This window comes from Lagenorhynchus albirostris, chromosome X (genome assembly GCF_949774975.1).
Source record: "Lagenorhynchus albirostris chromosome X, mLagAlb1.1, whole genome shotgun sequence".
In the NCBI taxonomy this organism is placed as follows: Eukaryota; Metazoa; Chordata; class Mammalia; order Artiodactyla; family Delphinidae; genus Lagenorhynchus; species Lagenorhynchus albirostris.
Window position 1 is genome coordinate 13,155,153 of NC_083116.1, and position 24,656 is coordinate 13,179,808.

Genomic DNA, 24,656 nt, shown 5'->3' on the forward strand with positions numbered 1-24,656 from the left:
GCATAGTGGTAGCTCCACGTTGGAGCAGACTTACTATTGGGGGGCTTCCTTTCTGGCATCAGAAATCAAGTTAACATAGTGAAACCATCATGTCTGTTTGAAGGGAGAGATGTGGACGGACTATTCTTTTTGTTACATTTGACCTCAAAATTCCTTCTTTCTTCTCCAGATTAAAATATAGAACAGGGAAGGGACAGAACTTGTGAACTGAGCGAAGTGAGCAACAAGCCAGACTTGATTCCTGAATTGAAGGGAGGCAGGCTGCCTGAGCTTGAGGGGGTGGGGAAAGGGTGTTGGAGACGCGCCAGAGCTTAAAGAGGCTCAGCCCTGCATTTCCCAGATACTGCTTGTGGTACACCACCCGAGCTCTTTGTTTGGATCCCAAAGCCGAACAGAATGATGAGGGGGCGCACTCTGTTTTGTGGAGGGGAAAAACGGGGTTCGGGCCGCACAAATTGGCCTGAAATGAAAAGTCAGCAAAAAGCACCGGGTGGCAGCGTGGCGTGCGGGCGCAGCTCTGCAGTGCCTTCTGCTGCTGCTGCCGCTGCTACTGCTGCTGCCGCGGCCGCGGGGGCTAAAGCAGTCTGCGAGCCCCGGCCTCCTTCCTCAATGGCTACAAGTGTCGCCATGCGAAAAACCTCAGCGAGTGTGTGTTTGGAGGGGAGTGGGTGTTGTGAGTCCGAGCCTGGGGCGGGGGCTCCAGCCCGGGCGTAACCTGGCCAGCTAAGAGTCACACACTAACGGAACATCCCGCTCCGCCGCCCCCATCGCCAAGCAACCCCCGGCTCCTCCAACCCAACTGCCTCATCCCAGTGCCTCCTCCATCACTGTTTCCTCCCTAAGCTCCTTCGGGAAAGAGGAGGGGAGAAGGGTTTGGGAGATTGAGCCCCTACAGGTGTTAGCCCGAGCGGCCCGCCGGGGACTTGGGGGGTGGGGCGGGTGGGCGGCCCGCGGCTGGGAGCCAGCGGGCTGGGCTCCGGGAGGGAGGGGCCGCCGGGGGAGGGGGCCGCGGGAGGCCGTCGCGCTCTTCCGGAGGGTGCCTGCGGCGACGGAATTCCTATACTGAGTCTGTGCCGCGCCCAGAGCAGCAGCGGCGGTAGCGGCGGCAGCGGCGGCAGCGAAGATGCAAGGCCATTACCTGTTTGAGCCCCGTCGGAAAGCTGGCACAGGCCAACTTTTCCCGATCGGCAGGCCAAGAAGTTGCAAGGACTAGTCGGAGGCTCGGAGGGGCCAGGGCGAGGGCGCGCTCCCCCGCGCGCTTCCTCCATCCCCCCCTCCCTGCTGCCGCCCGCGCTCCCGGCCTCTCTCCCGCCCGCGCTCCCTCCCTCCGCCTGCCTCCCTCCTCCGGCCCCCGCCGCGCGGCACCGGGCGGTGGGTGCCGCCAAACTCCGACCCGAGCCACTTGGACTCGCACAGTGTCCTCGGGGCGCAGGGGCCGAGCGCACGCACTCGCGCAGCTCTGCCTCCGCCTGGCAGTCTCGCCCGCGATCCCGGCCCGGGGCTGTGGCGTCGGCTCGGACCCAGGCAGCCGGCAGCCCGCGCGGGATCCGGACCACCGCCGGAGGAGCTCGGCCGGCATGCTGAGCCCCCTCCTCGGCTGAAGCCCGAGCGCGGAGCAGCCCGGGCGAGCGCCGGCTCCGGAGACGAAGGCGGCGGAGGCGCGAGACCGAGCGGACGAGCGGCGGAGGAGCGGGGGGAGGAGGCGAACCCGGAGAGGGGCCCGGAAAGAAGTGGTGGTGGTGGGCGTCGTGGCCATGGCGGCGGCTATCGCCAGCTCGCTCATCCGGCAGAAGCGACAAGCCCGGGAGCGTGAGAAATCGAACGCCTGCAAGTGTGTCAGCAGCCCCAGCAAAGGCAAGACCAGCTGCGACAAGAACAAGTTAAACGTCTTTTCCCGGGTCAAACTCTTCGGCTCCAAGAAGAGGCGCAGAAGGAGACCAGGTTGGAAGGGGCTCTTGGCTGGCTTTTTCGCCCCCCCCCCCCGTACTTTACGGGTGTGGAGGGGGCTGGGGGGCGTGGATGGAAGCGGAGGTGAGTTTGTCGGCGGCCCATCTAGTGCGGATGTGGCCACCTAGCCGGTGTGCGTGCGTGGGAAGCGATCGCTTTCTCGCCTCCTTCGTAACAGTAACAGGCTTGCTGCATTGCAACTGCCGTGGGACAGGCGCAGAGCCTGGGGGCATACCCTGCCCAGCGGGCGCGCAGTCAGCTTCAGACAGGCCACATGTGTGCAAGCCCGTGGGCTCTGGGCAGGCGTGACCCAGACGTGGCTACCGCGTGAGTGGCGTGTTAATTGCAGGCGCGGAGCTGGGCAGACCCCTGCCCACCCCCCACCCCAGGAAACCCGGGGAATCCCTCCCTTGCCTTCACCTCCGAAGCTCTGACCCTTCCCCTCCAGCTTCCACCCCCAAGGGCCGTGGGCTTCCGCTATCTAGGCATTCTGTTTCTTTGATCACTTTTAAGCTTATCGGGACAGACTTGTGGTGCAGCTTTGAAATATTTGCTGGAGAGAAGGGGGTGGATTCCTAGAACCTGTGGCAAAGAGCTTAGTGATCTGGTTGAGACTAGTCAAACTGTGGTTACTTGCTACTAAAATGCAGGATTCAAGAGAGTTTAAACTCAGAGCCAGATCGTGGGTCCTTTTGAGCCTGTTCAGTGAGAAGAGTAGCGCGGTATTCCGGTGCCAGGGGAAATTCACACAGCTAGAGGTGTCGGGTTGCGTCAAGGTAGACCTTCAGGCGTAGAGGCAGCTTATTTGGCTATTCTCAACCAAATGTATCCTTTCAGCTGTTCCTTCCTTTTACTAGATAAATATCACAGAATTTCAGACTTATTCAACAGCCTGTTATTTCGCTATTAGTGTGCTCTACACATCCTGGAATAGAAATGCAGGCACACATTTTCTGCTCTCTCGAAGTTTTTAAGGCATTAGCTGTAAATTAGGCTTGTTTTTAAACAGGTTTAAGCGGTGGCAAAGCATGATTATGTGGCCTGAATAATCACGTAAATATCATTTCAGTGCAGGTGTCTGTATTCAACAAAAGCAAATTCTGGATAACAGGGCTGTTATTGATGAATGAGGCACTTCATTAATCTATGGTGATTCATAATTGAAAATCATTTTGAGAATATTTTGGATAATTATATTTGATAACGAAATTTGAAAATAAATATGAACTAATTTTCTTTCCTCCCCACCAACAAAACCCCTGCCCTTTGCACCCATTTTCCCTAAGGATAATTAATACGATAGGGTATGATAATGGTTGTTTTATTCTCCCCTCCCCCTTTTTTTGTATCGCGGCTCAATTTTCTAAATAGAAGTCCTTTGATGGGGTTCCGGGTTATTTATGCGTTTTCAACCTTCTTAGAATGGAGGGAGTTCTTTATTCTAATTGTGGTATTTCTGAGGGAAATCTTTGCTAGTGTGTTTTTGGTCCCTGCTTGGTAAACCCACTCTAAATCATCTTAGTATTTCTCCTTTTCCTTCCACATAAGAAGTAGCACGTTGTTAAAAGGCAGAATATGCCATTTGCCAACCCATTTCGAATGCTCAGTGAGATGGAGTGCCACTCTGTAAGCCAAAGGACACGCTATCAGAAACTGTCTCTGCTGTCAGTAGCTTTAGGGCTTTACCAGTGTTACCAGGTAGAAATCAAATGTTTCTTCAGTTCGGAGATTGGTTCTGAAGCTTGGAGTTTGTTGGTTTGTTTTCTTTCTTTCAGGGGACTCTTTAAAAGTGTCATCTGACCTTTTCCACTAAAATTTTTAAATAAAATTAGAGTTCTGAAATCTGAGTCTTTTCAACTATATATGTACAACTTATCAATTGATCCAAACCATCCTTCTCCTTGCAGAGCCTCAGCTTAAGGGTATAGTTACCAAACTATACAGCCGACAAGGTTACCACTTGCAGCTGCAGGCAGATGGAACCATTGATGGCACGAAAGATGAGGACAGCACTTACAGTAAGTGACTGCAAAATAAATAATAGTATATCCCAGCATGTTGTTGACATTGTGTTTTCTTTCTTTTTTTTTTTAAATTAACAACCCTTGCTAAATCCCAAAGCAAATCCAAAATAGAGTCAACACTATATAATCCTGTTTCAGCAGGTTAACCTAAAGGGAGGGGAACATGAAAATATCTAGAATAGTGAACTGTAGCAAATAATGTTGACACCATTCTAAAGAACAATCCAAATGTCATCTCCATGGTAATCTGGATAGATTTATGGCTGTCCTTTGGATTTTATTACTTTTTTCCCACAGAAAATTTACTCACCCACACACTGATCCTGAAATAGCACGGTTATCTCTACTCTTAAGAACCGGTCTCATCCCAAGAGAGAGGAGAGGTTTCGTGTCAGGAGAATTCATCATTACAAGCTTTCACTTCTGCTCCCCCCACCTCCACAGACACTGATAACTCTCAGACTAATTGGGATTTTAACACTGAGATACCTCCACAGGTGGGTAAAGACATTTCTTTGAGTGCTTTATTTTTATCCGTGGTCTTAGGACCGAATTGGAGACCATCATGGTGAACCTAAAAGAGAAACACGTCAGAAAGAAAGTCAATTTTATTTCCACTTACTGAAGGATAGTGATTCCAAGATATTATATAACCTTTTGTTACATATGCTTTATTTATTTGGAGTCATCAAAACATAAGCTCACAAATAGTAACGCCCTCTTCAATGGTAATAATTGGTGGGGTTTTGCAATTAGCAGGTTGCTGCAGACCTATTCAATGTTCCAAGAGGCTAAGCCACCTAGCTCTCACCACTCCTTCCCGATTTTCCCTAATTTATATTGCATTTCCCTCAGGCTTTGTTATTTTCCCAGAAATAGTCCCATTGCCAAGGAAAGCCCATCTGAATGCCAACAAGTCCTCTGCAGCATTTTCAGAGATGTGGGGCTAGAGACAACAAAGCCATAGACAAGGGTTCCAATGTTGAGTGTTAAAAGAGTTTCACATCCTTTAAGAAAGCTTCCTGGGCTGATTGATGGCCAATGCAAGACCTCAAGAGGAAGTCACCTTTAATTACCCTTAAAGAAAGCTCTGTTGGTACCTAGGGTGAAAAAGTTCTATACTTAAATGGTTTACTAGTTTTTTGGCACTGTTTTGCAAAATGCAGTGTTACTGTTGTGATACTGAAGTTCTACAATGAGTATGCTAGATGTTCTTTCATGCATACTCTTTCTTCTATTTGAAAAAAATGAGTCAAGGGTAACTAGAGGGTTTTACTGCACTCCTATAACAGACATGAGTCCATTATGACCAGTAATAAAACATTCCCATAAATTGTATGTTTAAATCGGTGTTCGGGAAAGAAATTAGGGGATGTAAGCTGCTCCGTTTTCCAAAGTGCCTCAGCAAAACAGATTCGTTGGGCATTATTGGAAGGAAGTTCACGATCAGCTGCGAATGAACCCCACCCGGTCAGGTTTTCCCCCATCTACTTTTTTTTTCTCCCCCCCCCCATCTACTTTTAACTTTTTTTGCAGATGGAAATCAGTGAAAAACTTATTTTTGGTCCAGTGTTCACATGCGTTTCCTGAAAAGGGAAAAAAAAAAAAAAACCCAGACAATTCATTTGTTTATAAACAGCAATATGGCACACGTATCAAGATCACACTGTGTATGTAGTCATTTTAGGATGTTACACACACATAGATATATACACACAGACACACACACACATATGTATGTAAATCAAGGCTCCATTTCTTAACTGTGGAATCAGGTAGTGGGTTTTACTTTTCAGTTCTTGCATATGCATAGCTTGTGCCTTTCGGTTGTCTTATAACTGACTGATATGCATGGCATTTCTGTATACTAATGATATTGTCAGGCCTTTAAAGAGACAGAATCTGTGTTTAGGCACAATGAAATAATGAGAGGTGAGTCAGCTGATGGTATTACCATCACATGAAGCATACAGATGAAAAGTATCTCAAAATAAATAGCAGGTCTGTGGGGCTTCACTCTACCCTTGCTGCCAAGTATAACCAGGGGCCAGAGAGCTAGCTTTTCTTCCCACTTAAGTACATTGTAGGGTGTAAGTCATCATGAAACAAGAATGTTTAATGGTTAAAGTGATCATTAAAATGATCATCATTAAAATGGAAGTTTAGCCATGCAGATGGCTTCTTTTCTTTTCCCCTAAGCCAAGCAATTTTCTTGGCATTCATTATTTAATTAATTATTTTAAATGAGTGGAACAAAAATAAAGTTTTTTCCCCCAACTATCACTTTTTCATTTTAATACTGTTTCCTTAATATGCATTCCTGGTATCATGTTTATATTTTTCTTATTTTTATTAATTTCTAGGATTTTTCATTTTTTTCTCGCTTAATTCAACGTGGTTGATTTTATGATACTTTAATTCTGACACGGTAAGCCAGATCATGGTAAAACAAATCAGTTCACGTTTACCCAGATACATCTGTTTCTAAAAACATATGTTTGATGTTATGCATTCAAGCTGACCTTAGGTAGCTTTAGTACAATGATAAATGTTAGTCCGATAAACTCTCACCATGAGCAAGTCAACCACTGTAAATTATCTATTGCCCCCTGAAAAGGAAAAGATGATAGACATTTCAAGGGAGTGGTTTTATTGTATCTGCCATGGGTTCAATGAGGGCGATGTTAGAATAGGCAGCTTTCCTTTCAAAACTCCAGTAGTGTTACCAGTTCAATGGGTCAGCTCTTTCCAATCTACATTAATATGTACTTTTTAAATTACTCCCTTTGAGAAATTGATCTTAACCCAACTGATAAAAAAGGATGGCCTCGCTTTCGTATTCGGCAAACACTGAGTGCCAACTGTGTGCACATCTCTGAGTAAAATGGTCCTTTCGAGGTAGAAGGAGTTTGTTTTTACGTAGACACAACAGAAAACAAGAAACGAAGGCCCTTTTATTTATTAAAATCTTCAAAATTTTGGCAGAAATGGAAAAAGATATTAGGTGTTTAGTGAATGTGTTTTAGATACACAAATAAAATCAATTGTTTTCATGTTCAGCATATTTTCATCCTAATCAAAATAATATCTTAAGTCCATGAAGTACTCCAGATTTAGAGAAGCAAAGGCATATTGGAGAATATTGAACCTGTGCAAGCTCACCCTTGATGTAATTTCTTTGCATTTTTATCTGGAAATACTGTCCCTTTAGACAGACTTGAAACAAACCTGTTTTATGATCTATCTTGAATGTCGAAAGAAAAAAGATTGGACTTGGTATCACCCGTCACTCTCCACTTTTGCTGCTCTCTTCAATTTTTTATTTTAGAGTGGTATTTTTTGTTTCTGAATCAGACTTCACAGAAATTTATGGTACGTAGTGAAAAATCCATGGCCGCTATAGAGTTCATACCATTATTCAGGAATACATAATGCCGGGCATGGGTTACGGATGTTCTTTGCTTCTCTTCCTCCTACTGCTATCTGATGTTTGGGACTTAAGCATTTTATTGCCCATTAAAACCCACATCAGAGAGGAGTTGGGGCACACGGTGAAAATCAAATATTTCTCTCTCTCTCTTTCTCTGTTTTTTGCTCGTTACCACCTGCATTCAGAGAACTAAGAAGGTTCAGAATATTGTAAAAATTGAAGTTCTAGAAACAATTCTGAGCGCCCTTTATTACCTGTCATCTATCATCTATTATCATCTATTAGTTTGACTAAACTAAGATTCAGACATACACTGGTGTTCGAGTTGTCTAGTGGTATGGCTTTTAAGCCAAACCCATATGGAGGTGTTTGTTTGGTTTCATTTGGTTTTTTAGATATCAGAATTTAAAACTATGAGCTTTTATATAATGGGATTGTGATCTGTTACATTCCAAAAATGTAATATTATCATGGTTTCACCATACAGATTGCTAGCAGTCCACAAATGTGTGTTGAGCACCTGCCGTGAGCAAGGTACCATCAACAGAAAGAGATAGAACGTATACGTGACATGCTCAATGAGATCAGACTTCATTCCTGGGCACTGCATGGTCAAATATAGCATTAGATCCTGGCTCGCAATCTGTGCAATTACTTTCCTTCACCTCACATAACAGAAGGGCACAGCTTCAAATATGATGAGTATTGAATGAAATGCCATCAGTGGCATGTGGTAGGAACACTTGTATTTTGAACCGTACAATGTCCTAGCTCCTCTCTGGTGACACGCTGACTTTAAGGGAAAGGTACATTGTAGGCTCGCCAAGGAATATTGAGTTCTTCATTAATATTTCTCAACTCTGTAACCCCACCTACTGTAGTAGAATATACATACACCAAGATAAGAGATCTGAGAGAAACTATTCTTACCCACGGGGTGACTGCTTTACGTTCTCGTTCACAGGAATGATAGCAGACCAATTTATCATCCTCCATAAACTTACACACCAAGGCAAAAATCGTCAACATTGGTCTAGGACTCTTGAGAGAAAGGTGCACAGGCTATTTTCAAAAGATGTGTGTGGCAAGCACTACGTTTTAAAAATGTACTGTTTTATTTTTATTCCTGGTGTAGGAGGGAGTAGACAGCTGGTAGGGGGAAGACGCCCACTGGTTTCATCCAGTGAGTGGTGTGTGATTGTGAGGAGAGCCGGGGTGTAAGTTTCACGCAATCAAACCTTCAAATGGAGAAATGAAGGCCTCCTGGGCACCAGCCAGCTGCCCACTTACAACTATTTAGGAAAAAAATGAAATAAATAAACCTCTCAAGTTCATTGTTTTTATTCCTGTAACCTTTGCTCCCAGAGACTAAATGACAACCCATCTCAACCCAATCTTAGAAAATGTTCTTTAAGAAATACTACTGTGGGAACGTAAGACTCCTTTTTTTTCAAGGCCTGGAACTCTTTTTTTGTGCTTGCGTCGGAAATAATACAGATAATTTAGGTGAAGGAGTTGGACTAGTGTCTTTTCTAAGATTCTAGGAATCTCTTCCCAGCTGATAGATCATATCTGTGTCTGAATTTCAGCAGTTGTCTAAGGGAGCAGTTTAAAACCTTGGCTGGTTGAAAATAAAGCTATTTAATATGTAGACCAATTCCTGGAACTGGATCTTTACAGAAGCATCAAGATTTCCCACCTCCAACACTATACAAACCATGGAATTGTCTTCCATTTTCTCCGGGGTGTTTAAAAATATGTAGCTATAGTCCCCGTTGTATGACTGCAACCATGAATCAAGAATACTGAAAGGGGGCTTCCCTAGTGGCGCAGTGGTTGAGAGTCCGCCTGCCGATGCAGGGGACACAGGTTCGTGCCCCGGTCTGGGAAGATCCCACACGCCGCGTAGCGGCTGGGCCCGTGAGCCATGGCCGCTGAGCCTGCGCGTCCGGAGCCTGTGCTCCGCAACGGGAGAGGCCACAACAGTGAGAGGCCCGCGTACCGCAAAAAAAAAAAAAAAATACTGAAAGGTAGAAGAGGCCCTATCTATCTGGAGTTTTTATATATATATATATATATATATATATATATATATATTTCTACCAAGCACACATTACTTTTGGAAGACCAGACAGTCCTGCTGGAAACATTGAAAAGCTATGGAATTCGAAATCCTAACCTTGTTTTCACATTCTTTTTGGTTGCAGCTCTGTTTAACCTCATCCCTGTGGGTCTTCGAGTGGTGGCTATTCAAGGAGTTCAGACCAAGCTGTATTTGGCAATGAACAGCGAGGGATACCTGTACACCTCGGTAAGCCTTTCACTGTGTTCATGTTTTGATTATTCTAGTTTTCACCTGATATGAAGTGAAATAGGCCACATATGTGTTATCATTGCAGATTTGTGTGATTTGAGGAAAAGTGGTCTGGATGGAAATATCTTTGAAAAGACATTAATTTCCAGTGAAAATTATATCTATTACTAATTAATCATTTGAAGCTAGCATTTTGGGTATAAAATTCAAAGATTCACTACACATTTTTGCATACATTGGCATATGAGTTGTTATTTTGTGTAGCATACGATATAATGGTCTATCTTGCTGTAGTGCTTTGCAGCTGTGGGAAGCAAAGCCATTTCTATAACTCAGTTCAACATATATTTATCCATGTTTACTCCTAAAGAAATTAATGAAACCTCATCCTCAAATCAACTCTAGGACATAAAGAACAGTTTTAGAAGTGTTTCTGTATCTTATATTCAGTTCAGTTAGGTCACATTTGCTGTCTCTACTTTAAATTCTGTTTTTCCATCAAGCACAGTTCAATCTCTCCTTGCAAATTCCTGCTTGCCTTTTCTTAAAAGTTTATAATGTACAGAGTACAAAATGAAACTTTTTCCAAGAAATTTATAAACAATGTAGGCAACAGTTCAGCTAGGAACCTGGGGCCACATTAAACTTTTAAAATTTTTACACTTAAACATAGGCAGAAATGGTACAGTACCAGGGGTAGGATTTTATTCTTAGCAGTAGATCTAGATACAGAGTACAGGAGACCACTTAATATATGAATATTTTTTAATCTTTGTTTTGAACTTCATATATTCTAAGAAAAGGGTAAGATGTTAAAAATGGGGAAAATTGCTTCTCAAACTTCCTTCTAGATAGCCTTGAAGTAGGCTATTACCATGACTAGAGAAATCTATTCCTCAAACTGCAAAAGTGGTTACCTTTAAACACTCTTGCCCTGGCCTGTTCCTTAAATTTATTTCAAAGCCAGGTATGTAGAAAGACTCTCAGACCTGGTGAAACCATGTCATAACTCTGTTTTTCAGAGACCAAGATGGGAAAGAGGGGCGGGAGAAGAGTGAGACCAAAGGGCCTATTCATTTGGTAAACTGGGTAGTGCATTTCAGATTCCACAATAAAAGACTGGAAGCGTAATCTTCAAATCCTGATCACGATCAGCATTCCTATCAGGCCATTTCAACTGTCTTGTTGTTTAATAAATGCAGGGGTTTTATTCTTTTTTACAAATGCAAGATTTGAGTTTATTGCAGACTTCATGACATCTGTCACTTTATTAATACATGGCCATTATTATAAACGATAGGAAAGGGGATTTGTCTTTCAGATTTGTGCATTAAGATAATTTAGTAACAAAGGATTTTAATTAACCTCATTTAGATCAACAGACTACCTCATCAGGACCAGATGCAAAGGTAGGTTTTTCATAAAATAAATGACTGCTTTCTGCAACTACTATGCAGGTATGGGAAGGAAATGGAATATACAGGGCATACTTTTGAGAAGGTAAATACCAGATGGCGTAGGAAATCATTACTGGTAAAGCATCCAGAATTTCACTGAGCTGTGTGGTCACCATTGCGGTGCCCTGATGAGAAAGGTTATTTTTTAAAAATCTGGCAACAGTAAATTTTTTAAAACAGTTTGCAAATAATATGTAAGTTAAAATGAGAAAATGGCATGTAAGTTAGGCAGTATGTCACGTGCTCCCACTCAAGAAAATTAGGGCATGCAGTATTACATGTAGGGAATTGATGTCAAAAACTCATAGCCTACCATTCAAGTTGACCGTTGTTCTAGCAGATAGTAAATGTCAACGTGAGCTCATTTCTAAGGAAGGCTTTCCAGGGGAATCAGCGTTGTAGATGGATGGGCTGCCTTTCTTTGGTGGGCAGGCCAATATACAGCAAAATGTGGACCACTTTGTATGCATTTCCTATTAAGGAAGGGAAACCTTAAGTAAGTGTTTCCTATTAAGGAAAAGAAACGAGGTTTTCTTTAAGGAGGAGAGATGTCTGATTGATAATCCTAGAGTTCGTAGAGGAAGAAATACCCAAATTAGTCTGCTCCAGGAAAGAATCAGAATCTTCTCCAGGATAAATTACCCAGTTTTTCTCATTACTTCTTACTGATTGTGGTTTGGGGTCCCATCACCACGTTGATCACTATCCTCAGTGGGTACTCCATTTATTATCATCTTTTTAAAAATATTGGGCTTCCCTGGTGGCGCAGTGGTTGAGAGTCTGCCTGCCGATGCAGGGGACGCGGGTTCGTGCCCCGGTCTGGGAGGATCCCACGTGCCGCGGAGCGGCTGGGCCCGTGAGCCATGGCCGCTGAGCCCGCGCGTCCGGAGCCTGTGCTCCGCAATGAGAGAGGCCACAGCAGTGAGAGGCCCGCGTACCGCAAAAAAAATAAATAAATAAAAGTAAAAAAATATATATATAGTACTCAGACTCTCTCAGGATATTGTCTGTCTTAGTGACTTCAACAACACAAGACCAAAAAGCTAAATGAAATATCTTGCTTCATCAGGAAGAGAGGGTCACCAAAGGGAAAGCTTCCCTTACATAAAACCGTGGCACTTCTGCTACTGAAATACTGTATGCAGTTTGTTAACAAAGAGAAAATAAGGTTGGACAAAGACCTTAGGGAGGAAGCAAAAATAAGAAAAGGAAGTAGAGGCTACTGATATGGGCAAGTAGAAAGATCTGTTAGGAGGTTATTGAAAATTATCTTGGTGAGGGCTGACTAAGGGCTGCCTTAGAACATTTTCAGTGGCAATGGCTGAATGGAGAGGGATTTGCGAGGCATTTCAGAGGTAGAATCGTGAGGATTTGGTGGCTGACTGGATTTGGAGGGAGAGTAGGAACACCATGTATGGTTGAACATGTATAGTTGCCATTTACTGCACAGGTGGAAATAACGTATCCTCAGGTAGACATTTTTTAAAATCCTCACAGCAGTGGTTATTAGGGTCCCGGAGGGAGAGTGAGAATTTTACCTTTGGCAGTTGAGCTGATGGTGAGCTATTAACCAAGATGGAGAATAAAGGAAAAACTACAGATTGGGGGGAGAAAAAAGATACCTGAGTACAGCTTGACATAGATGTTTGAAAATATGAACCTAGAGCTTGAGGAAGAGATGTGAGCTAGAGATAAAATGCGGGAGTTACCACATGTAGGTGGTGGTTGATGCCACGAGAAGAGTTGAGGAATACATAGCGTAAGGAGAAAAGATAGTTTGTCGAATAATATTAGGCAGTACTAGCGTGGAAGCGGCCAGCAGCAAAAGAACGAATTGTGGCAGATATCATAGCATTGCAAAAACCAAGTGGGGAGAGAGTTTTCAGAAGAGTCAACAATGTCAGAAGCTTCGGAGAAAACAAGTAAAACAAGAACTAGGAATACACCGTATGAAGGTCTTCAGCAGTCTTGGCAAGAGCACTGTCTGTGGAGTAGTGGGGACAGAAGCCAGACTGCAGTGACTTGAGGAATGAATGGGAAGAGAGGAGGTAGAGGCAGTAGGTGTAGACTTTCTAAGGGAAAGGGAGACATGGGTGAGTATTTAGAGGAGGACATGGGATTGAAGAAGGCTTGGAGGGTTCTTTGGTTTAAACTCTTGAATATATTTGTTAGCTGAAGGGCAAGAGCTAGTACCGAGGGAGGTGCTAAAGACATAGGAGATGGGACCCTTTGTGGAGTAGGGTCCCAAAGGAGTCAGAGAGAGTGATGGAACTGAGTAGAAGTGAGAGGATTAGATTCACCTTGAAGAGATACTGTTTCTACAACAGGAGGCAAAGAGATGAGGACAGATGCGGACGTAGGTGTACTAAGTCTGCAGGTGATGGACAAGGAAGTTGAAGAATTTTTAGCCAGATGACCTGTATTTTCCCACTGAAACAGGAAAGAGAGTCATGTGCCAAAAATCAGGCATAGGGAGGACATAGGTGAAGGTTTGGAACAGCTGTTTTAGGAAAGGGGAGGGGAAACAGTCTAATGACCAGGGCTGGATAGACTGTGACCCATGGGCCAAATCCAGCCTACCACCTCTTTTTGTAAATACGGTTTTATTGGGACACAGTTACACCCATTCAAAAGTCTATGGCTGCCATTGCGATACAACAGCAGAGTTGAATAGTTGCAACAAGAGCCCTTGTGGTCCACAAAGCATAAATTACTTACTATCTTGTCCTTTACCAAAAAAAGTTTCTTGACCCCCCTAGTCAGATGATAGTTCACAAAGCTTAGTTACCTATTAGAATCACCTGAGGACCTTTAAGAAAATTCCATTCTCTGTGCTAAACACGAACCAATAATATCAAACTATCTGAGGGTGGAGTCTGTGCAGTAGTATTTTCCAAAGCTCCCCAGATGATTCTAATGTGTAGCCTGGGTTGAAAACCACTGACAGACAACTAAGAAAAATGATTGCTGAATAGCACTGAGAACTGCCCCCCACCCCCGCAATGAAGTCAGAAACCATGAGTTTGTAGGCACTTTTGTCCTGTATCTGAAATTTCTGAAGCTGACCTTCTTTTTCTGTTCTTGTAAACAAATTGCCTTTACATTTCTAAAGGCTTGTCTCTTGAGATGAAAGAAAATGCTGATCCTTCGGAGAGATTCCTTATTCTATTTCCTTTTCTTTTTTTCTATCTTCTTTTGCATTTCTGCTTCTACATCCCTCGATTTCTTTTATTTTTTTCTCCTCGATTTCTTTTAAATTCAGTTTTACACTTTTACCATTTCTTACCCCCTTTGGTCATTAAATAAAGAAACAATACCTCCACATTGTAATTGCTACAGAGATAGCAATTTGCTTTCCATGATTAATCTCAGGATTCTTGCACCCTTCCCCCTCCCTTTTTTCCTTGTTGCCATGGGGGACAGACTTGATGTAGGCTCAAGTGGCAGTGAGAAACCATCTGTGGCACAGAGACTCATAATTAGCCATTATTTCATAACATATTTACTTTTGTCCATGATATAACTAAGTCTTTCTAGAACTGTAAGGAAATTATTACTCATTGTGTATAGAGAACTTTGTTCATACCTTTGGTTTTCCTTTACTAAGAATAATGAGTTGGACACAAGCTTTTGAGAGTTCCTGAAAACTTAATAGTATAAAGCCATTTGTAATACGTATTTCAAAACTGCTTGAAATAAAGGAACATTCGCTATAGGAAAACAAGAGTCTTAAATGTAAAAATGTTATTAATGTCCTAGTAACTATCTTAATAGAGGAGTGATAACAGATATTAGAAACAAGATAATAAAGATTCAAAGCTGAGCCCAAAGCATTTTCTTCTGCTTTTGGAATATTCCAGAACTTGGCAGCAGCATTTTTCCCTGCCTAATTATTTCCTGTTCTTCAACACTAGTTTTCCATTTCCAGAGTACACTGTGCTGCTTGGGTTGTTGTTGGGATAGCTAACGTGTGTAGACAAGTAGAAATCCTTTGACAAGTAAGCCTTTTCCATTCAGATATTTCTAGAGAGGGCTTTTAGGAGTGATTTCACTGCTGTGTTTTATGGTCCTGGGACTATCGCAGCAAACTAGATGCAAGACCAGGAAGCAGGTCTCTCTGAGAGTCCGCCTGATGCCATGGGAATGAGGCAGTGTGTGTTACTGATCCCAGGGCCCCAGGCAGACTTTGAATCTGAACTAAGGGGGCATATTTTCCTTCTCTATTGAATTATTTTTACTTAGCTTAAACTTAGCAAGTTTCTTCTCTCCCCTCACAGATGTTAATTTTGATGATCCATTCAAGATGTTGACTGATTTTCCACTGTGTAGTTCTTGCTTTTTAAAATTTATTTTATTTTATTGTACCTAGTAAACAATCCATTGGGAGACACTTTGAGTAAATACCTGCTCTGAAGAACCCAGCTTTTAACATTATATTTTCAGGTATCCCAAATCTCTTTAGAAAAATAAGATCATTAGTCAATAAATTGAGAAATGACCATTGTTTTTTTAGATAGGCCATATAAGTTTACTGACAGCTAAATTGAAGTAGAGAAAATTTAACACATTTTTCCCCAAATGAACAAGTGTCATAGAAAATAGGATCCAACAGCAAGGATTTCCTGGGTTCACCATTCTAGTCACTGGGCTTCCATACCATTATTTAATGGAAAGTTAGTTTAAATCGTCCAGGTGAATTAAAATCGGTTCTGATACATGTTTTGATTTCATACTATGTGTGGGGTCTTGGTTTATGTTAACATGCCTCAGATGTTCAGGACATTTCGCTGTCAACTGCGACCTTACTCATTTGCAGGTTTCTTTAGTTCCTCTGATTTTAGTGTATGACAGTTTAAGATCTAATTTTCAGTGATACAGCTTCACAGCTCAAGACCATATTGTAGTACAGAAAGGATGTTAAAATTTAGATGAATTCATCGATCATTTCAGAGTGATGAATGTTCTCCCAGCAAACATTTGTAGCATGTAAAATGTTTGAGTTGTGTCAAATCTGTATATCAGCAAGTTCGTATAATTTAACTTCTGGGGTTATTATCACAGAGACTTATAAATTCAGTAGAATTAAATGCAAGGGCACTGGTTTAAACATTACAGCTCTTTAAGGAGGTGGGATTGACTCAATTATAAAAAGAAATATATTTAAAATGAGCGCTATCATATCCAATATAGAAGAAAATGATCGTTATGGGTTTTGCATATAGCCAGTAGCCATCGTATATATCACCCCCCTGCAAAACGAGTAGACACAAATAAATTCTAACTTCTAACTACAGCATTAGCTTATTTGTATATTTCAGTTAATTCACAAATTGTTGAATTTGATTTGTTTAATATAAAATTTAAAAAATGTTGACTCTGAAAACTTAGATTCCCAATTTTGGTACCTACATCTAGAAAACTTTTTCATTTTCAGTGGCTATGGGGTTAAACAATTTTGATGGGCATTTTCAGTTCAGACTAATGGATTGTAAGTGTAATTGTACACATACACCCCTATTTCTGAGTGGTATCACTAAAAATGGAAAATGTAGACACGGAATTATTTTACAGGAAGAAAAGCAGAGAAAACAAGCAGATTTTATTTGCTAATGAATGGCTCTGCTAAGCTCAAGCAGACAAGCTTTATGTTTTAAAGAGGCTTTTGTAGTTATTGTGTTGGTGCTATTGAATTAGAGGTCATTACAATTATTGTATTGAAAAATATACCAAACTTTCTGTATTCGTCTTAGATATTCCTTCAGAATACCAGTGAATCAGCATAATTTTCAAACCCAAAATAGATTTCCCAAGTCACAGATTATTTCACATGTTTAGTTCTCTTTGCAGTTAATGGAAGTTTCATTCAAATGTGAAAGAAAATCTAGCTTGACATTATTTGAATGTGAAATTAGATGACTCTGGTTGGTTGTGCCTTCAAAGTCAAGGGCCTTCTCTTTATGGTCTCTGTAAAAAAAAAAAAAAAATAATGACCAAACTGAGAAATTATTCCGGGTGAAGGTCTTAGTTTCTTAGATGAAAAAAATGACCGATGATGATACTTCCTCAGAAATCAAGGAGACAATAGTAGTCATGGCTAAATAGAGTAAGATTGGCTCTGTATTGCGTTTTTGAGGCCAAGTTGAAAAAATAATCCAAATGAAAGGTCATGGGGTACATATTTAAAAGAGTGTCTCATGGCTTTAACTCAGAAGCTAAATTCATAGTTGTAGGAAAAAAGCCAGTCTGTTGGAGCTAAAGAATAAAATAATTGGCAAGAATAACAAAGAAGAATTTTAGCCAATAAAACCAGATATAAGGAGATAATGCACACACGTACACGTATATGCACACGCATACAACACACATACACGAAAGACAAATGGAAGAAACCAATCTTATGCTCATTGCTCTGTTGCTATTACGGGATGAGTTATTTTGGAATTCCTAAAATAATTCTGTTTTAAATACATACCCTGCACTGAACGTGTAATACCTTTAGACATTGCTCTGGCAACATATTCTGTAATGCTTGATAGCTTTATAAAACAGAGCAAGTAAGACTCTTTAGCTGTATTTCATTTAATCATTCAGTGAATCTCATGTCTTGGTGCAGACATTGTTTTTAGTCCCTGCCTTCTTGTTTGTATAATTTTAATCCACCATGTGATAGAAAAACACAGAACCCATCAAGACCCTTTTTCTTGCTATCCTTTTTCTTCCGTGAAATTCAAATATTTTAAAATAGTTTACCTACCAAATCCTATGCTCACTAGGTAATAACTGGTTTTATTTTTCTCCACCCCCTTCTTAGACATAGAGCAATACCCAGCAAAAATTATCTTTTAAATAAATATTCATTAAAATAATTAATAAAGATGCGTATAACAAAAAGTAAAGAAAAATCACATTATTTCTGTCAAGGCTTTTGAATATTTAAAATACATGAAAGGGCCCAATTATAACTTTTCATGCATTCTCTCAAGTGTTAACGTTTCAAGATTACATAAGAAAGTGAATTACTGAGACACGAGAAAAAAAATGAAGGCAATAATAGCACTGGTTTCAATGGTTACACCGCTTAAAGGGAATTGTGACTTCTGAACAGGGAAACTTTAAATGAAAGCATTTCTCTGATCATTGTAATAGCTGTAACCAAGGTTAATAACTGGCAAGCCCCCGACTAATATATTTAATATGTTTTGCCCAGGCTGAATGTGTGAATAGATAACACGTCTGTGCTAAAATTCTGCTTAAGTTGTTCATCAGATACTCTGACACTAACTGCTTTTGACATTCCTGGAAGTGAAAGTACTGGAAAAGCCTCAATTCATTTCTTGGAAAGATTTTACATATAGCCAGTAGCCATGATATATAACATCCCCTTCCATAAGAGCCTCAGATGTAGGCTCTATAGGAATTCTGGCTCAGCATAAAACAGGAGTAGCCAAGATGAGAGATGATGTCCATTTTTACCTGAGAAAAAAATTATTATAGAGATTTGGAAAAGTCAAATGTAAATAACTGCCCCAAGGTGTTAGAATGTAGACTGTAATAATACAGAGAATGAAAAATGCTTAACAGAGGGAGGGTGTGAATCATCCCATAATAGTCTCATAATTGACAAAGAGACACTAGAAAACGACAGTGATAGCTTTGAGAAGTGAGATGCCAACAGGTAAAACTCCACTGTATATAGCAAATAGTATAACAGTCACAAAATCAGCAAGGCTACAACAACAAAAATGTTTGGTTGTTGGTCTGATTAAAGAATTCTCCAAAATATTGTATACGGTATTCCCTGGCTCCTGCCCACATCATAACAATGATTTCCTGTAATACAAGTGTTAACACTTTGCAGACCCTTTGCGCTGAAGAAGTTAGAGGCAGAGCCTCGGGGAGATCTGAAGCTGAGTGTTTCTATACTGTATCATAACCTTTATTTATTTTTATTTTTAAATTTTATTTTATATTAGAGTATAGTTGATTTACAATGTTGTGTTATCATAACCTTTCAAGTAAAGATTTCCTGAAAACTCCCTCCATTCTTCCAGTCTCAGAAAGCCCAGTCACACATCTGGGCCTGAAATGGTCCAGGAGCTTCATCAACCAGTCAGTGACCAGATATCTGTGGAACATCCACAAGGTACTAGGCAGCCCAATGATCACATTGATCTCTACTGACAATGGCTGGAGTTTACATTGCACATGAGATTCGTCCTAAGTTCAGAGCCCTAACTGTTAACAGTTGATCTACTGGACGGATCAGCGTAAACTGTTTCTCCCCAACTTCCACAGCCTGGCAATGCTATTTTTAGTCTAGAACTCACTGTAAGAAAATCCGTATAGGGAAACAATTCGAACGTCCTTGGGGATGGGGGTGAGTAGGGGGGCATCATTATGGAAATTTACCAGTTGTATTGAATATATATTGGGTGATTGACACCATAGTGTTCAGCAGATCACATTAAGACCACGTTTATATGTCCTAGCAAGGTAAACTTGAATGCAGTGGGAAAATGGTTTTCAGTTATATCAAGAAAAGATATAAGTTGAAGTGCTTTAGAAGTTTTATAAATGTGCAACTCTTTAAAAAAAATCTCCCACCTGGGTAACAGATGGATTACAGTGGATTCAACCAACCAAAGCTTCAAGGTATATCAGAGTCAAACTCACGTGTTTGGACAATGACATGGGGACATCTTCCCCTCCATTTTTCTGGAATGTCATGCTGCAGTAGTAGGTAGGCATAGCGAAGAGAAACAATACTGACCCATCGATAGAGATGCGCCTTCTTGGAGTTACAATATGCAAGATATATTAACATCTGATCTTTTGGGGAATACCAAGTGCTCATTTATCCAGAATGGAATTCATTTCCTACCAGTGATTTTCATCACTGTTGAGGAAATGGAGCGAGGTTTTGACGCTCCCATCTCCTCTTGCTCTGAGATCCCTGTTACTCAGGGACCATTTCTCTCTGATTAGATGGCTGGTTAGAGAGGCGTTTAACACTAGAGACAGCAAGTGGATAAAAAGCACATTTATTAAAGCTGTTTATTATATTTTCATTCTTAATATCCTTACCAGCAAGGGAAGCCACCTAGCCAGCTGACTTTGTTTCTTTGTACTTCTCTATTCCCAAAGAGAATTATTTGCTCAGACAAAAAAAGTTCTGCTTCCAGTAGGGCTGCCCATAAATCAAAGCATTATTTATGTCACAGGGGTATTTGAATCTCACAATTCTTAAACTTCACGTAAGATAATAGGCTCAGGAAACACATTAAGTGCCAGTGTCTCTGATCTAGGCAGGAGTCTTTATTCAAACCAATAACTAACCTGGAGAAAAGAGATCGACAGAACCGCGATGGGTGGTTTTGCTCAGTACTTTTCTTTGCTCTGGACCTTGGCCTGATTTCTGTCCACACTGAGGGCACGCAGAGCAGCGTTTTATTTTACATGATTTGGAAGCTTTTTCGGTGTGCCTTCTCTCCAGATTCTGACGGGGGCCTTTTTCCACTCCGTAATTCATCCTTTTATTTGCCAATCCTCAACGGCAGCTGCCTTGAACCTCTCAAGCCTTGGCGAGACTGGTGGATTTCAGCATCAAGGTGAGGGTGGGGGGTGTTTTGTTTTGTTTGTTTGTCTTTCAACATCTATAACACATTCCCTGCCCCCTCTCCGTGTCCTCAAGTCCATTCTATTTCCATGGTTCCTGCTGTCGGAGAGGTAAGGGCTCTGGTCTCCTAGCTTGCTCCTTTGTGTGGACACAGAGAGGCAGTTTGGCAACCAGCTGGCTGGATGGTAGTGTTGTTCTTGTAACTGTGTACCGCCCAAACATCCAAAGGATGCAAGCAAACTGGTGAGGAGTAATAACAGTAAAGAAATAGAAGAATTCCAGATGTTTTTGAAACAATTCTGGTCTAGGTTTGTTTCAGAACTTGCCTTCTGACAGCCGGGGACACCTCAGTCTTGTTAGTTTCAGGGACCCAACATGAAAAAGGAAACACTCTTTCTTCCACAAGGTTATTAGTACTCTCTGAAATTCTGAGTAGGCTGTAAGGGCGGTGCTCCAACCTCAGGGGCCAACAGTGTGGGAGCACCTGGCCCAGGCACCGTAATCCCTGTTCCCACCGTAGTGGTAAAGATCTACCGTAATATGGCAGAAATTCACTGAGTCAGTAGAGGAGATTGTACGATGGCAGATCTTTTCAAATAAGTTTACCATCATTGCTTTTTTTTTTTTTGCCCATTTGTGCGAATATTCATACAGGTAGCTCTGCAAACAGGTTTTAGATTGTTCGATCACATACCTAAAGCTCAGGCTCTCCTGTTAATTTACTTAGAATTTTCTGTCAGAATATTTGACAAAGTGGTTTTTTTTTAAATGGCAAATATAGAAGCATTTATACAATAGTCTTTTTATATGGTCGATCTTCCTTTTGGGAGAGGGAAGTACTTGGCATTTTTGTCAGGATAATTGTGAGCTGCCTGAGTTTAAAAATTGGAACCATAATGAGATTTGATCGGTGCTGTGATAGGGTGGTTACTGTACTGACTAAATGCTGATGTAAGAAAGCATGCTGACCTAAGTGTCCATCAACAGATGGATGGATAAAGAAGATGTGGCACATATGTACAGTGGAATATTACTCAGCCGTAAAAAGAAACGAAATTGAGTTATTTGTAGTGAGGTGGATGGACCTAGAGTCTGTCATACAGAGTGAAGTACATCAGAAAGAGAAAAACAAATACCGTATGCTAACACATATATATGGAATCTAAAAAGAAAAAATGGTTCTGAAGAACCTAGGGGCAGGACAGGAATAAAGACGCAGACGTAGAGAATGGACTTGAGGACACGGGGAGGGGGAAGGGTAAGCTGGAATGAAGTGAGAGAGTGGCATGGACACATATACACTACCAAATGTAAAATAGACAGCTAGTGGGAAGCAGCACATAGCACAGGGAGATCAGCTCGGTGCTTTGTGACCACCTAGGGGGGTGGGATAGGGAGGGTGGGAGGGAGACGCAAGAGGGAGGGGATATGGGGATACATGTATACATATAGCTGATTCACTTTGTTATACAGCAGAAACTAACACACCATTGTAAAGCAATGATACTCCAATAAAGATGTTAAAACAATAAATAAATAAATAAAATAGATAACCAACAAAGACCTACTGTATAGCACAGGGAACTCTGCTCCTATTCTTTTCCCATTTAGGTTATTACAGAGTGTTATAACCTAAATGGGAAAAGAATTTGAAAAAGAATAGATACATATATATGTATAAGTGAATCACTTTGCTGTACACCTGAAGCTAACGCAACATTGTTAATCAACTATGCTCCAATATAAAATAAAGATTAAAAAAAAATTGCCATTCACCAAAACCCAACTTTACTCTCCATAGTAGAAGGTAATTGTAGACATGTTGTTGCGTTTTAAAACATAAAAAATACTTAAATTTGAACGATATTAAAATAATAAATTGCCAAATAAAATTTATTCCTTGTTATGAAGAAAACAAAAGCATGCTGAAAGAAGATGGACAGTTAGTGGGTTTGGATTTTTACTTTGCTTTAACCATCCATGCCTAATTGAGTATTTATTATTATTGTTATTTCCTGGAGTGTTGTTATGCATCGTTGAATGGTGACTTAAGTCATCCTTTGAGAGGCTTTACAAACATACATTCTAGCATTTTTCTATGTGTAACTGCTTAATCCTGAAGTATACGTGTCATTCATACAGTTTCTGAGTCATCCCTTTAATATGATATAATTTTTCTAGCTAGCAGTATATAGATTTCATCAAACCCAGATTTCAGTAATCCAAGAAATTCTACCGAGACCTCACTATCATTTGTATAGAGATCTCTCTATATGAAATGTGTCATAATAGTTTGAGATACCAACCCACTGATTTCCTGAGTAAATAGCATCTATTAGTAATTAAATCCTGAGTTTTAAATGGCTCAGCAGTCCTCAGCCTGCCGGATCTCAAACTTCATCTGGTGTTTTCAAGTTAGGGGAAATGAAAGTAGGACCCACTGTGAAAAAGCCTGGGAAGTCTCATCAGCAAGTTGCTCATTTCTGGTACATTAGTTAATTACTCCACAAATTGTTCATCGTGTTCCCATTTCACTTTTATAATAACACTTTCTTTTTCTGAATGTTACCAACATTTAATTCCTTAATGAATGAATGGCTATTTCATAGGTTATAAATTAGCATATGGCTTCACCCAATCAAGTGGCTGCACTGCATTTTCAAACATTTGTTGTAACATCACGGGAAAATTGAAGCCAACCAGGATCACTTTTGCGTAAATAATGTATTTTCTCTTAGAATTTAAGATAAAACTTTGTTCTTAAAAGTTAGCAGCAAGACATTAAAAAACAATAACATTTTTAATGGAGAGTTTATCTAAGTACAGCAGTAGTAGAGAAAATTTGTCTTTTTATGAGATTTTATTAAACCTTTATTTGTCATTATTGTTGCCACCAAACCCATTACCATTTCGTCATGAACCAGTGTTTCATTCAATATATTGAGGAAATTAATCTTTCAGGAAGCCATATACAGAGCTGCTTTACCAGAATCCATGATGAGTCAAAAGTTCGTGGGGGACCCTTGATATAAATGTACTCTTTCCGTAAAGGAGCGTCCCATTTGAGAGAATTTAGTTTGTGTCATGAGAAAGAAACTTTGTCATAAAAGGAGTTTTATTCTAAGTTTTTCCTGTTTCTAGGACCCTACCGGTAGAATTATAGAGACAACCCAGTGTAATAATAATATCAAAATACATAATATCAAATATGGTGATTTCTTCTTTCCGGGCCCTATTGCCTACATCACGGTATGTGTATGTAACAAACGATCAGGAAAAACTGCTATATTTGGGTTACGATGTTATACTGCTGGATTAAATGCAAAGTCAAAATAGGTATATTTTGTGACAACAAATAAACCAAAAAAGAGTAACGTGAAATTCGTCCTTTTGTCCGTTAAAAGTTTTTTGATTATTGTGGCCTAGAGTCACGCTGAAAGAATTCTTCATGGTTCCAGAAGTCGTAGGTATGTACGCAATGTTTATATGTGAGGCAGTGTGGCCAAGAAATATTAAGTGGCTTTCTTGCAACATACATGAACTTTTCTTTAGTTGTTTCACGCATCTCAATCTTCTGTGGAATTTCAGCATCACCACCTCTGATACAACCTTGTGGCAGATTCATATATTTTCCAGAAATATAGAAAGTTTTTCTTGCCGTTATGATACCAACTGTAGTCCCCCAAACAATTATGTGGCCATCCCACTAAATTCAAGGGAAAATTGTTCGTCCAGACAGTTTTATTGTATGTCTTTGTGGTTGCTCAAAGAAGCTTCCTTACCAACTCAATTTTTATTCCCGCTTTTATAAGAATACCTGGTAGTTCATTTTCCCTTCAAGTGTGACATTCTGAATTCAAATGAGATA

The 24,656-nt window shown here is 40.8% G+C and overlaps 1 protein-coding gene across 5 annotated transcripts in view; it reads left to right on the forward strand.

Annotated features, from left to right (window-relative positions):
* Window positions 1-24,656, forward strand: part of FGF13 (fibroblast growth factor 13) — a 524,033-nt gene that overhangs the window by 454,033 nt on the left and 45,344 nt on the right. For 4 of the 5 annotated variants that reach the window (XM_060136938.1, XM_060136942.1, XM_060136939.1 and 1 more), the window contains 2 exons: window positions 3,855-3,965; window positions 9,609-9,712. In XM_060136938.1, the coding sequence (XP_059992921.1) occupies window positions 3,855-3,965; window positions 9,609-9,712 (215 nt within the window). Of the gene's footprint in view, window positions 1-1,084; window positions 1,942-3,854; window positions 3,966-9,608; window positions 9,713-24,656 lie in introns of those variants that run through there. The other variant, XM_060136940.1, reaches the window with a different exon arrangement.